The 15225-nt window shown below is 41.7% G+C and overlaps 1 protein-coding gene across 2 annotated transcripts in view; it reads left to right on the top strand.

Annotated features, from left to right (window-relative positions):
• Window positions 1-268: 268 nt before the first annotated feature.
• Erbb4 (erb-b2 receptor tyrosine kinase 4) overlaps window positions 269-15225 on the top strand; it is a 1049748-nt gene continuing 1034791 nt past the window's right edge. For both annotated transcript variants that reach the window (XM_041631763.1, XM_041631764.1), the window contains exon 1: window positions 269-999. In XM_041631763.1, coding sequence (XP_041487697.1) covers window positions 918-999 — 82 coding nt within the window. In that variant the 5' untranslated portion in view covers window positions 269-917. The remainder of the gene's footprint in view (window positions 1000-15225) is intronic.

Raw genomic sequence — 15225 nt, 5'->3', positions numbered from 1 at the left:
GCAGCTCCCTCTGCCTGACAGGTGTTTTCCCAACTCTAGAGGCCAAGGATTTTGGGGAGTGTCTGAGCCAATAAGAGTTCTCCTTGGGGGGGAGGGCGTGGCTACATGGTCAGAGCAGGGGCGGGGCTTGTGCAGCTGAGGAGAGCCTAGCTGGTTGCGTGGAGGGTTGTTTGATTTCCACCCCCTCTTCTTTCTTTTTTTTTTTTCTCTCTCTCTTTTTTTTTCATTCTCCCCGAGTCTTATTAATTTCTCTGTGGGGCTGCGGCTGGAGACCGTGGAGCGTTGAAAATGACGCTCGGAGCTTTAATTACCGCAATGGCTGGACAAGTGTGAGGAAAACTGACAGGGGCAAAAAGGAGGACAGGATCGAGGAGAAGCAAAGAAGCACCCCCACCCCTTCTCCTTTTCCCTCCAGATTTGGACCGGAGGTGCAAAGAGATTGGAGAGAGAGCTGAACATAGCCCGGCTTTGGGGGAGAGGCCGGAACCCTGCCGCCTCTTTGCAATCAACTTTTTTTGGAAGCCTTTTTTCCCCCTCTTCTTTTTATTGTTGACCAACCAGTGAGAGAGGGGGAGCGAGCGAGCGAGAAAGTGAGGAGGGAGCGAGCAAGCGGAGGATCACTCGGGGAAATAGCTGTACAGTCCTGCCTGGAGCACCAGCCGCACAGCACAGTCGCGCTCACTCCCAACGGCGCGCACTCTCCCGCGGTCCCTCGCCGGGTTCCCGGGTCCCCGGGCCCTGGAAGCCACCGGTTCACTCGCTAACCCCGGGAGCCCGTGCACCGCGCTCGCCGCGCCCGCCCCCTTCGCGCTCCCCACGCGCTCCCGGCTGAGGGGGAAAAGCTCCTCCGCGTGCCCGCAAGGGGCTATGCCATTTGGACATGTAATTGTCAGCGCCGGATCTGAGACTTGCCCAAAATGAAGCTGGCGACGGGACTGTGGGTCTGGGGGAGCCTTCTGGTGGCAACGGGGACCGTCCAGCCCAGCGCTTCGCAGTCAGGTGGGTCGCGCGGTCTCGCCGTTCCCTCTCGCGCTCCAGCTGTTGAACCCGCCACCGCCTCGGGTGGCTCCTTTCTCCTTTTCGGCCCCATGTCACCCACTGGATCCCAGGCTCGAGGAACCAGAGGGACTGGGGCTTCTGCCTTGGGTCGCCCCTCGCTCCAACCCAAACTTACCTTTATGTGCGTGAGTGCGTGTGTTTTTACTGATGCTGCAGATGAGTCCGCTTTCCTGACTCCCCCGGTATTATTTTCCGCCCCCCTCCGTCTTTAGCCCCCTTCTTTATTTCTCGCGCGTTTTCTGGGAGCCTAAGCGGGATCGCTTCTGGTGGCGCCCGTTGTTCGGGACGTGGGAGACAGGAGCTGGTCAGTGGAGGTTCCTTCCTCTTCGGGCTGGGCAGGCGAAAAAAAAAAAGAGAGAAAGAAAAAGAAGAAGAAAAAAAAAAAACCAAACAAAACCAAACCCAGATAGAATTGCTACACCTCTTCGGCCACAGAGATGTTTCTAGGCTGCTCCTGCCTGGCCTTCCTGGGGTGCAGGGCTGCCGCGGGTGGAGCGCGGGCCGGGAGCCCGGCTTGGCACCTGAGCGTGCTTGCGTGCAGCGGCCAGCTCGACTCTCCCGTACCCGGCTGGGTCACCCGGGACGCGGAGCCGGGCTCTGGCAGCTGGAGCGCACCGGACCCGCGCCTAGGCCAGGAGCCCGGGTCACTGGGCTTCTCCGTAGACATCCCGGAGCTGTCTTGCAATTGACTTTGGGGTCGCTTGCTCTCCTGCCTGCAGGATCTCTTTAAAAAAAAAAAAAAAGTCTCATAGACCAAGCACAGAGCCCGACCTTCCCGCCCGGTGCAGGGCTTGCTCCCGGAAGAGTTCTAACTTGAGGTTGGCCTGAGTCCCTCCAACTTCTGTTTACTGCCCTGCGGGGCTGCTGAGCCCACGGGTGGCGCTCAGTGACTTAGTCCGAGGCGGGCGCCTTGGCGGCGCCCTGAGATCGGCCGCTGTTGGCCCAAGCGCTGCAGCCCCAGGTATTTGGACAGAAAAAAAAGAACTAATTGAGTCCAAGAGGTGTCACTGGCAAGCTGGGGCGTCCAGGGCCAATGACAGCAGCTCCGGTGCCATGGAGCTCAAAGTTTTTTTTTTTTTTTTTTTGACACTTGGGAGTTTCCCCGGGATAAGAGGAGGGAATAGGAAAGGACCAAGGAGAACCGGTGTGTCTGATGCGACCAAAAGGGCTGAGAAGAGGGCTTTTGGAGAGGCAGAGAGATTTCCGGAACCTTCCGGGGCTGGTGGCAGGAGTGTGGGAGTCAGCTTGAAGAGATAAAGCGTTTAGGAGTGGTGACAGGGAGAGCTTTAGGTCCCCAGAGGGTGTCCTTCTGACCTCACCGAGAAAGCAGCAGCTTGCTAGTTTTCCCGCTCCGCCCCCACCCGCGCCTCCTCCTCCTCCTTGCCTAGTAAATAACAAGTTACAGTCTTAGAGCCGTTCAAAATGACCTTCGAAAGGCACATGTGCGCCATTTGTGCTGGCCGTTTGCACACTCCCAGTGACTCCGAAATTCTCCGTGCATACCAGCTATGGTGCTCCAGTCACCTCTGGAATCACAGCAGCCAGGACTTGAGATTCCAGGCAGCCGCCTAGATACATGCTTCTCCTGGCTACCCACTCGGAGCTTTTCGCCTTTCCCCTCAATGGGCTGATTATGCACATTGGCCCATTCAAAAACACTTGCTACTGTCACGCAGGCTTAGCCAAGAGGAATTTGTATCAGGCCACCCTACCAGGGGGCTGTCTGGCGTAGCCTGGGCCGCTGGGGGATCCCCGCTTCAAGTCCGCGGCAATTTAGTATTAACTGTGCAGTTCCCGGTAGGGCTATGCCGAAAAGCCCTTTTCAATATTTAGGCAAGGAATGTAATCCAAATTAGTTCTGCAGCTGTCCCCTTCCACGTCTCAGACGACACCAGCTTGCGCCCTAGCTCTGCTCTGCTCTTTCCCCTGGACGAATAGTCAGACCCACAAGTGAGCCCATTTAGAAGCACGAGGATTAGCGTGCCATTGTTGTTCCGTGTGTGACTCTGTACTTGAAATTCTGGGGGCACAAAAGAGAGCCTCACTTGTTCAAAACACAAAGTGATCTAGATGAAAGGGCCGCACAAAGAAAGGCTCTTGGGTGCATCCCTGCTATAATTGCAACAAGCGTACTTGGGTGATCTATTGGAAACTGTCAGTGCCCCCAGGGACTTTTTTTTTTCCAGGCGCCCCACCGCACCTGGCAGAGAAAGTTCAGCTGGTTTTAATGTAGTGCTATGATAAAATACGTAGCTGTCTGGTGAAAGCGAGCCTCGGTGTTTGTGGCGGTGCTTGGATGTGTGTGACTGTCTATCCAAGCAAATACATACTGCGCGTTTCCTCTCTCGCAGTTAGCAGTCAGTAGCAGTTTGGAGGAGTTTGTTTTGGTCCAAATGAGAAATTAAGTGCGGATAAGTAAACTAGGCTGCCAGAGGGCGACAAGATGTTGAGTGAATTGCTTTTAGATGAAACAAATTAAGGAAACGAGGGAAGACAATCTGCTTTTCGCATTATTAGACACGCTTGGAGTTCAGGGGAGAGGGGCATATTTTTGAAATGCTAATTTCTTAAGCAGAAGGAATGCACCTTATTTACTGCTGTGTGTGTGAACGGAATAAAACATACAGTGTGAGATTCTCTCCCACGATCTTCAAGACTTTCTTGGGAAAACTGTACATGAGAAAACTTGTTTTTATTCTGCTTGAGGGAAACCAAGTCAGCTTTCGAGTATTTTAAGATAATACCGAAGAATTTTTGACTCATTACTGGTGATAAATTTTATCTATAAATGTTTTAGCTTAAGGCCTTTATATGGCAATTCCACTCGAAGGAGTTAAAGTGTTTGCCTTCTTCCTATGGTGGGACTTAGCAATATCGCTGCTGTACTGAGATAAACATATCCAGTAGTGTTGAAGTGACATTCCCCTAAGCCCCAATATGTGATGGACAAGTTCATTCTCGTCTTCATGTGCAAGTTACTTAGTCCCCTTGCTTTTCATTTAATTAACGTTCACACATCTCCTACAAACTTAAGGTATATTATTTTACCCAAACTTTAGGTGGTATTTTACATATGAGAAGGAAACATTCATAAAAGTTAAATGATAGAAATACTGCAGAGATTCTCTAGAACATACCAATTGTCTCTCCAATGTATTTGCAATGAGCATGCCCACGGGGAGACTATCATAACCCCTTTGTTCCTTTAATTTTGAAGACCATGCATGTGTACACAAGAGAGCTTTGTAGGAGTACACGTTTCCATTCAGAAGCCTTCTAAATAGATGGATGCCTCTCACTGTAACTGCAAACTACTTAAAAACACTATCGTTTCCTACGCCTGAGATGAAGTCATGGCTCTGATTCTGTCGCGATCCCTTGTTTTTCATGTCCACTCAACTGCCTTTATTTTAATCATGCAAACATAGAAGTCCAAATTACTTGAAAAAAAAAACCCAAGCACTTACAGCTTTGTGTATATTCATATTTTCATTTAGTCCCTGGAAATGTGTCTTAATTAGGAAATCACGCCAGAACATTTATTACGGCTTGCATGGGATGAAAGATTTATGTATTTTTTATTCTAACCTGGGCACAACGTTTGCATTGGCTGATGTTTTAGAGTCTGAATTCACTTGATAGAAAATCATATTTCCTCCTCAAAGTGGATTCAAATATTTAGTATTCATGAGTGTTCATCTCTTTGGTTCTTAAATAGAAGTACTGTTTATCATCTGTCTCATACATTCACCCCTTCCATTACTATGGATTCCTTGCATATTCTTTGAGTTTATGCACATGTGAATATTTATATTTCCCTCCCACCACTAAGTGTATTCATTTGTGTCTGTGTATGTGTGTGTCTCTCCCTGCAATCTGCCACTCAGCCACGGCAGGACTTCTCTAAACCAGCTTTCATTCTTTTTCTCTGATAAATCTGATATGGCTGGTTGGCTGAACAACCGTAAGCCATTCCATTGCTCAGATTTATCCCTGAAAGAAAATAAAACAGCATCGATCCCAGATCACTGGGGCACCTACAAAGCCCGGACTCCAAGGCCAAATATTCCCACAGAGAAGTACATCTTTCCCTTGTACTGTCCCTCTTTCCTCCCATTGACCATGGAAAGGTGATGACTGCCATCCAACAAAAGCTACTGACACAAGGAAGTGTGCTCTGGGTAGTCTCTGAAGCTTGATTACAGCCACCTTGAGATGAATAGCTATGTAAAGTGCATGTTTTACACAATATACTAAATTAGCATGCCTTTAATATTGCATTGCCTTTTGTGCTATGTCCAGTCAGTTATTAAGAAAATTTAGTTTGTGTTTTCAAAATAGCAGTAACTTTTGATTTTACAGTGTTCTGCTGTTGCTGGATGTCCAGAAGTGATGTATAAATATCCAAAATCTAAACGGAACAGAAGGAATGTCTATTACCAGCAGGCTTATTGGCATTTGTTGTTAATAGTTACATTGAAATTAGCTAATACATGTTCAAATCTACAATAGTCTATAAAAGTGTCAAGAACACTTTGTTATCTTTTACACTGATAAGCTGAATGTGCTATACAGAGAGAAGCTGATCATAATTCCGGCTCTCTGCTGGCTTAGAGATATGTTTATATCATAGATGGTCTATCATAGTAACATTTCACCATACTGAACTAAACTGGGTCTTTTTTGTAATATTTATTTTGTGTAATATAGATATAGTGTGTAATGTAGATATATAAACAGGGAGAAATATTTAAATTATTGCTAGGAGAGTTATTGATAAGAGTTCACAATGAGAAAGTAGTTTAATTTTTTAATTTAGTTATCCCAAATTTTTTTTAAAAAGGTGATAGTTCAATGTTTCCTGAAACCATAGCACGTCTACATAATTGTGATGAGAACCTACCTGCCTATATTGTAATTAAGAACAGCCCGGATCATAACCATATGGTTTAAATCAAGATTTCTTCATCCTAGGCACTTAATGTTTGCAGCATCTCATTCTGGGCCTTTGTGAGTGGGGTTACCTGCCTAGGGGAAATGCATGTGAGATTCTGTACATTGCTCCACTGTGTAGCGGTTTTCCACAGCAGTGATTTTAAAGCCTTCCGTGATGCCGAGATACAGTCTACTAGCCAGATCATTGCTTTTGTACATGAAATCCAAGTTGTACATACAATTAAAACATTTGCACATATGCTTAGAAACACAGCACAAACTTGCCAGCAGGTTGTTTCTGTCTGGAAAGCACCAATCTAAAGAAATATAGGCGTTCTTGACTCTGTGTAGGTTGTCTGTGAAAACTCTTTCTCTCAAATAATTCTTTTTGAAATTGCCCTAGGGTCTCTTCAGATTTCATTGTTCATGTACCTTTCTGACTTGTTGGTATTCTGACATGTTTAATTAAATGAATTTATTTTTCTAAGCTTGAACAAAACACTTTAAAGTCACTTTCTCGCTTTTGTGTTTGATACTTAAACAAATGCTTTCTAGATTGAGAGGGAGAGGGAGAGGGAAAGGGAGAGGGAGAGGGAGAGGGAGAGGGAGAGGGAGAGGGAGAGAGAGAGAGAGAGAGAGAGCATCTCACTTTCATTATACAATGTGGCAGTTTGGGGGTTCGTCTAAAGAGTCTTTTGAACATGAAATAATTGTCTCACAGCTATTTTAGAATAAATGATTCCATATAGGCCCAGCATTTTGCACAACTTCAGGGGGCAGCAGTTGAGGGAATTTAATAAGTATGGCACCACCTGCACTGTGGTAGCACATCAGCAGCTCTGGTGTTGAATGAATGCCAAAGACTAAAGCTCTGGACTAAATGTAAGAGTTGAGGGCTCCAGTAGACGCCTTTGAGAGCTTGGGCTAGAATTCTGGTCTATTTGCATACCTCTGTTAGCGCTAACTAGGATACCTCAACTACTAACATCCTGAATATTTTTTTTGATAATTTCATTGGAAAATGGATGTTAAAACATACATGAGATGGGAATCAATTGTCTTATGAATACTTTTGTAAGTCGATCTCCAATTGCTGAGTAAGTTCACCTGTGAAGAATGGGTATCAAAAGCAGGATTTTATAACTGTTTTTTGTTAAAGCTGCAGAGATAAGCCAACTTCTTGGAATTTATTTGGAGGTCTTTGGTATTTCTCTTTTTCTTCTCTGTTGCTGTCTTTTCTCCTATCTGCTGTCTTCAGAGAAATCTAATGCTCTTTAGAAGTTCCTTATCTGGTCTTGTCTTCCCATTTTTGTAAAGAAATTAGAAGAAGAAAACAAAGTGTTGTTTCCTGTATCATTTTCTATAAGATACATAGAAGTGCTTGAAAAATCATAGACACTTGAAAGAATAAATAGAAATTTCTCTCAAAGAGAAGAACAAAAATTGCAATGAAACAGATGAGTTGCCAGGCCTGCCTACACTGTAGAGTTCTTTCCAATGCAAAGGCTGCGCGATCATCATTATCTTTGTTGTATCTAGGTCATAATATTGGATTGCATATATAATTTGTGCAATATCATGATGATTAAAAACTAAAACACATTGTCAGGAAAACTCTATGAGGATCTCACTTTAGTTGTCTATTCTAGACTCTGTAATCCACATAGGAGCAGCCGACATTTGGATTTGAATGGTATTTTGAAGCACCTCTTTTTGAAGCCTTTAAGAGACTAAGAAGTAAAGATAGTTGTTTATCTTATCCATAATAAACAAGGTATTTACTTAAGTAAAAAAGGATTATAAAAAACACTTGGTGAGTTCTCTCACCACTGAGTTAGTGGGGGCCCTTAACCAGTGAACCCAAAGGAATCTATCAGATTCATTCAGACCTATCCTGAACCCAAGGTCCTTGGTTCCAAGGGGATTGTGCTTTCTCATGTCAGCTATCCTTTGAACAACTACACAATGAAAGCTTTCAATATTGAGACTTCATTGTTTTGTTTCGAAGGAACAATTACCTCTCTCTAACTGGATATTTTGTAAGATGCTGCCTCTGGGCCTTGTGTTGTTGATCTACCTTAACTCTGTCATGTTGTGGACGAGCTCCTTCAAGTGCCTGTGCTTTCTTGAGCACGATCAGCATTCTTAGGGCCCTAGTGACATAAGGGAGATTTGAAATTTGTTTTGGCAGAAACAGTCACTTCCTGTTAGGAACTGGAAATGAAAATGGAGCCCCCTACATCCACAAAAGATTAACATAGACACCAAGGAACTTCCTGCACATCATCATTACAAGTCTCCCATGAGGATCTCTCAGAATCATTACTCTTAATCATGTTATTTCCAATATTGTAGGGGTTACTGAAGCAAGCTACACACCATTAAGAATATGCAAGACACGGTTTCTCAATTCCAGGAGTTAAATGAATAGAGTTAAGTTTATCTACTTACATACCAGTATGTATGCACATATACATACATCTATGCACACATCTCAATGCCACTTTTGAAACACAATTTAAAGCTGTTTAAAAGAAAAGAAAATAACTGCTCATTTTTTTTTCTCCAAAACATCAGATATGTCAACAACCACTTTTATCACTGGATCTTTAATACTCCTTTGAGCTTTAATATGCCTGTTTTCATATGCTTCTATGTTAATGAATATCCATATAAGCCCTTGTGGTAAATGACAACCATAAACTAGCCTTCAGGATATTTGTGTTCTGGTCTTTTTTCGCCTATGGTGTCTCATGGATGATTACCACTAAAAACATGTCCATGGCTTCTTCAGGTTCCATGATGCTGCCTTGTATGACTACTAACATGCGTAGTTCTCTACTTCAAGATCAGCTCTGTCACTGGCAGGGATAAGCCGAATGCAGATCTCAGATGGCAGTAACTGCTCTGGTCTAGGCAGACTCTTGTTCCCAAGATCATTTTTTTTTTTTTTGCCACAATTTGCTCTTATTCCCTGCAGGCCTGCAGAATATTCACCTATTAGTTTTTTTTTTTTCTGATGGGACCTAACAGAACTCAATAGAGAACAAATAAAATATTTCTTTCAGATACATATAGTTTCATTTTTGGGATTTCTTGGGTAAGCCTTTTTGTCTACAGTGGTACAATTAAATAAGTCTGTTATTAAGAAAAATGGACATCATGGTTTGTTAATAATCTATCCTTTTTTGTTTTTCGTTTTGGTTTTTCAAGACAGGGTTTTCTCTGTAGTTTTGGAGACCGTCCTGGAACTAGCTCTTGTAGACCAGGCTAGCCTCGAACTTACAGAAATCAGCCTGCTTCTGCCTCCCGATTGCTGGGAATAAAGGCGTGTGCCACCACTGCCCGGCCCTGTAATTTTAACCTTTAGTTTTGTTATGTTTTGTTTTTCAAGACAGGGTTTCTCTGTGTAGCTTTGGAGCCTGTGCTGGAACTCACTCTGTAGACCAGGCTGGCCTCAAACTCACAAAGATCTGCCTGCCTCTCTCTCCTGAGTTCTAGGATTAAAGGTGTATGCCACCACCGCCCGGCTATCTAATCTACATGAGAAGCAGAAAAAGACAAGATCTCCTGAGTAAATTGGGATCATGGGGACCTTGGGAGAGGGTTGAAGGGGAGAGGAGAGGCAGGGAAGGGAACAGAGAAAAATGTAGCACTCAACAAAAATGAATTTAAAAAAAATCTATCCCTCAATTGCTTTTAAATAAAAATGTTAGACAGGTCAATGAAATGGTGCCACAAGATCTCCTTGCCTCTAAGGCCTTCCTACCATGCCAGATGACCATTCTAATACAACACATCAATTATCCTAGTGTTGATTCGGAAATACTTGGTGAATCCCATTTTGAAGCTCAAAGCCTGCTTAAATTGTCCTCACTTTTATGTTTAACCATGTCTTAGAAATTCTTAAGATGTGTTTTTCCTGAAAGCCAGGCTACCTACTCTGTTTCCATGATCATGCCTCTTTATTGTCTCTTCTGCGGACCCCTTTCCTTGTAATTTATGACTTACCTGATGCCTTGTGAAGAAGATTTTGCATAATTTAAGTTTATTTTGAATCCTAGCTATTCATTTATTTCCTCCTTAAGTTGACTACAGTAGCTTCTGAACCTTATCAACATCATCTTTGTTCATTTATCATACAGTTCTTACTTCTGAATGGAAGTTTAAGCTTTCAACTAATATCTTTTAAACTAAAGAATTAAATAATCTTGATGGAATAATTTTATGTGCATTCATACATGGTTCTTATTGTAATTCCATCATATAATGACAATGTAAGCTGTTCTGAAACATAAATACAGAATTCTTAATAATAGATATTAGCGTTGTTTATGCAGGGCATTTCTTTGGTTGTTTTCTTGTCCTTCTGAAGCTATTTCTTCAAATGGAGCCCTTTAAAGATTGTATGAATTGAAACCCTTGCCAATCTTTAGAGCTTGCTCCCAAATTGATACCAAGTATTTCTGTTCATTTTATTTTTGGCAAGTTGAAAAAAATGTGAATATCATTCTTAAACACGTGCAACTGTTTTTAATCCACTATTTTTAGGTCAAATGCTAATTATATTGCTACTTCCTATTCATCTCTCTCATTCAAATTTTTATCTGTTTAAGCATTAGGGATTTAACAACCACCAGCAATGTCCTCTCTGAAGGTTGGGACCATATTAATAACCAGAGAGCAGAGGCTGAAGAGATTGGAGGCCTTGATGTAGATCAGGTGGCTAACGACCACCTGTAGCTCCAATTCCATTGGTTCGATGCCTCTGTCCTCATTGGGCACCTTCTGACCCATGCACATGTGGCATCCACTCTCACAGATAGACACAACCATGATCAAAAGTCACTCAGGCTAAAAAAAAAAAAAATAAAAAGCAAGGAACAGGTGTAAGAAGTTTAAGATCCCAGACTTTTCTTGACAAAGGACAGTTGACAGCAATAAAACACACTATAAAATATGTTAAACGATCTTGCAAAATTTGGGGAGCAATCTTTGCTTTCAGGGAAATCCTAATAAGAATTTCATGAGAAAATGAATTACAGACAGAATGTGACATTTTCTATTTCTAGATAGATGTGATAACATAGCTTTGTAATAGCCAAGATTTCTCAGTATCCTAAAATAGACAGACAGCTAGACAGACATAAGCTCACCATTTTTGAAGCACTCTATTAAGAACACGCTAGCAGTGCAACAGAATAGGGGTTCTCTTGGATGCTCTTTTAGATGGCTGCCTTGGATTCTGAGAATGAGTGATGTGTTTGTAGTATTGTAGTGTCAAATCCTACCAGGGAAAATGTATGTCTAAACATTTTCCTTCCTCAGATTTCCTTATTCTAGGGAACTGCCAACCTTCCTAGGCCACTAGGGTGCACTCAGTGTACTTAAATCTATAATTGCCTGAAAGAGTTAATGTCACTTTTCAAACTAACCGTAAACTGAGACCTTATTATTGAGAATTTATTAGTAGTGAGAAATGGGCATAGGGATGTCAGCACAATGTCGGAGTTTATTTTAAAACTTTCTTGATCCCTTTCCTTTTAAGGCTCCACCAGAAGGGGCCTGAATAAGATGGCTCTGGAGTTAACACAGTTGCTGCGGACTGGTGTGCTCCGGACTCACGTGGTGGCTCTACTTCAGGAGATCTGATGCCCTCCTCTGGTTCAGGGGGCACCTTCACCTGTGTAGTGAACCACATACTCATGCAGACTCACACACATGCACATACATAAACAATGAATCTATAGTTAAAGAAAGAACCCACAGTAAGAAAGTTTGGACCAAACATTGTTGTTCCTACCTGTAGGTAAAAAAAAAAAAAAAGAAGTAAAAGAAGTCTTGGGGGAGGAGTGAGCCTGACTGGTATTGTGAGTGTGTTCCAAGAGCCAGGTGGCTTCTCATGGCCCTGCAAGCCTTCTTTACAGTTGCAAAGGGAGTAATGCCCTCACAAAAGTGTGATTCCTCTACCTATCTGCTCTCTGTGGAAGAAAGATATTCTTGACATCCCTGATCCCTTTTTCTTCAGGTCAGCAGCCTTTTCTGCTTCCCCTGTACCTATGTGAAGAAATTTGTCTAATAAAATCTGCTAGTTAAGGGCCCTAGTGCAGAGTGCAGGTCACTCTGAATATTGCAGAGTATATTCTCCACATTTTGTTTCATTGTTATTGGTGTTCTTTTGTTTTATTTTTGCACAGTCTATGTTAAGATAAAACCCATATGTTTTATCTGTTTTGTAAGAGAAGAAGAAGAAGAAGAAGAAGAAGAAGAAGAAGAAGAAGAAGAAGAAGAAGAACCTGAAGCAAAATATATTGGAACCAGACTCTGTATGCTCTGCTTTCAAAAATAAAATGAAATAACGAAGTTCGAATGAGTCATGGGCCTTGAGACACATCAGTGTAGGGAATCTCAAAAAATTAAATTCTTACGGTAAATAAGAATCTTGGTAAACCTCTTTGGGATTGAACATTAAACATTTTAGGGCACATTTTAAAGTGGGTCATGTGAAATTTCTCATGTATAATTCTGCAGTTTATAACACAGTTTAATGGAACCATGCCACTGTCAGTTCCATTATGTGACAGCTATATTATTAAGGTCCTATTCCTTAAAATATAACTCACTGGATTTTTAATCACATTATTTAGCATGGATAAAATTCTATCTTTGACTTTTACCCTTTGGACAAGTTAAATATGACGCCTTTAGCCACAGTTGCCATTATTACCATCCGTGGATGAAACAATGCTACTAAATTAAAATGAATAGTCAGAGGCCAGAGACCTTTGGTGATATTTTTAACTAATGTATCAGTACATTTGAGAAACAATAAAAGGATTAGTGTTAAAGTCACACGCTTCGTATGTAAAGTACATCAGCTAAATAGTTAATATTTCCCAGTTGTTAACTTCAAATTTAGCAGCCTGCTTGTCCCTGGAGATGTATCGAAAACTCTAAAGATGTGCCTGGAATTAATGGGAACTGAAGTGATTAGTATTCAAGTATAATTCTTTACTGCCCTTTTTCTTTTTTTTTTTCTTTTAAGTACAGGATAAAAATTGAAAAGAATATATATATATATATATATATATATATATATATATATATATATATGACTTTCAGATAAATTGAAATAGACAAAACATTTCACACAAGTGTTGGTGAAAGGGGCATTCATTATTTCTGCTGTGCTCACGCTATTGCTCATGGTCAGAATTAGCACACTGTGAGCCAGAGAAAGAGATAAGACCAACAGAATGGCATGCATCTAATTTTGTTTAGCAAATTTAGGTCTGGTACACGCTCCTCTACTTTGACAGACTGGCCCTATCACTCACAGAAAGGGGAAGATTAAGCTCATCTCCTATAGTTCAACAGCTTTTGCTCAATATTTATACGCTACATAAAAATAAATTTTATGAGTAATTTATTTCTCACTGGCAAGATGAATGCTGTAAAGGTGGATTTATTAATGGGTAAAAAGAAAAAAATATTGAAACAAAGACAACTTAGTTGCTCCAAGTCTACCAATAATAAAAAAAAAATCTAGAAATCTCTGCAATATCTTTGTTTAAAGACCACACATGGGGCTTCATGTGTAGAGAAGGGTTCTATTATGCTTGTAAGTTGGAAATCCCTTTATGTTGTGATTTGAGTCTGCTAGATGGTTCAGACTCATCCTCAAACTGGTGGCTTACCTGCCACATGAACCAACAGGGCACAGCCTCCTACAAGCCTCAGGTATTATGAAAACGTGTATTTACAGATGGATACATTTGGGTGAGATTTCCTCATAAAGCAAAATTACACTAGAAAATTCTCACAAGGCACATAACACTTGAAGGAAATATGATTCTGGAAAAACAGGAAAAAATAATACCTACCTTTAGAATATTTAAAGGCCCATTCCTTAAAAAAACCCACTACATTAAAAGCATCAGAAGCACGTAGTGTTATTTATATGTCTGCCAGTCCTTGGTCAGGGCTGAAGACTATATCCTCTATAATCAAGCTCACGACAGAAAAGAGTTCTCATATTCATGAATTGTTCATCTCATTATATTGCTAGTGGTTATTTCAAGGTTATTTTTTTTTTCCAAACTGCTTCTCCCTTGATTACAGGCTGTGATAATTGTGTGTGTGCTGAGAGAGCCCATGCAGGCTTTAAACCTGAAGACATTTTTGACTTCATCCTGTGTCAAGATCAAATGACTATGTATGCTTCTTCCTGAAATGATGAAGAAATGATTTTGTTGCTAATTTCTTAGTTCTAGGCATTAGAAACTCTCACATAGGATTTGATGAACGAAATAAATTCCATTGTCTGCACATATGTTTCTTAAGATTTTATTGTATTTTAAAGTAGCAAAGTACATTCTCACTTGACAGAATATTTTAGTTTCTTTCTCTGGAACTCTTTCCTCAGATTTACTCAGTTAAAAAGCTAAAGATTTAACACCTGACACATTAATCAGGTTCCAGAATTCTCTGGCATGTGCTATGAGTCTTGCTTGCTCATCCCTGTTATTAGTTGTTAAATATTCTTCATATAACACTGAATATAATAACAGTCACTCCCTAAGAGCTATGTGTATATTGTGTGAGTCTGTGTTTACACATGTGTGAATACATGTATGCGTATCCGCAGAGATTCAAAGTTGACATTGGATGTCTTCCTCTTTCTGTTACCATTCTATGTATCACGGTGGTGTTAAACCCAAAGGTCCCCAAGACCAGCTAGTTTCGCTAGCCATCCTGCCCTGTGGATCCCCTGCACTTGTGGAATCCTGGGATCACAGGCAGCCTTGCTGTCTGCCAGACTTCTATATAGAATTCTGGGATCCAAATCTTGGTTGTCATCATTGCTAGGATGCATTTCCCGCCAATCCTTTAATAGAGATATGAACGGTGTTATGTTAAGTTGGCCACAGTTCAGTGTTGTCCAGTTTGAGGAATGCACGTGTCTGAGTTAAATGGCTGCTTTAATGACTGGAAATTAAAAAGCAAATGACTTAACCGGGCTCTTTCTGACCCACAGATGGGATACTTGAGTGAGGCAAACCCAAAGGGTTTGGAAAAAGATGCTGAGGATGGGTGCTGATGGATCATTTGGGTCTAGACCTGGGTTGGTTAGCAATCACCACAGTTTGAATTTGAGATGGGAATCGTGTGTAATTCCCATATTGCCTCCTCTTTCTTAATATGTAAGACAGCTGTCCCAAGTGTGTGCAT

This window comes from Microtus oregoni, unplaced genomic scaffold (assembly GCF_018167655.1).
Source record: "Microtus oregoni isolate MIOR12 unplaced genomic scaffold, Mior012 000038F_ref0000394, whole genome shotgun sequence".
Classification (NCBI taxonomy): Eukaryota; Metazoa; Chordata; class Mammalia; order Rodentia; family Cricetidae; genus Microtus; species Microtus oregoni.
The sequence above is the reverse complement of the archived record's forward strand: the minus strand, read 5'-3'. Positions and strand labels throughout refer to the sequence as shown.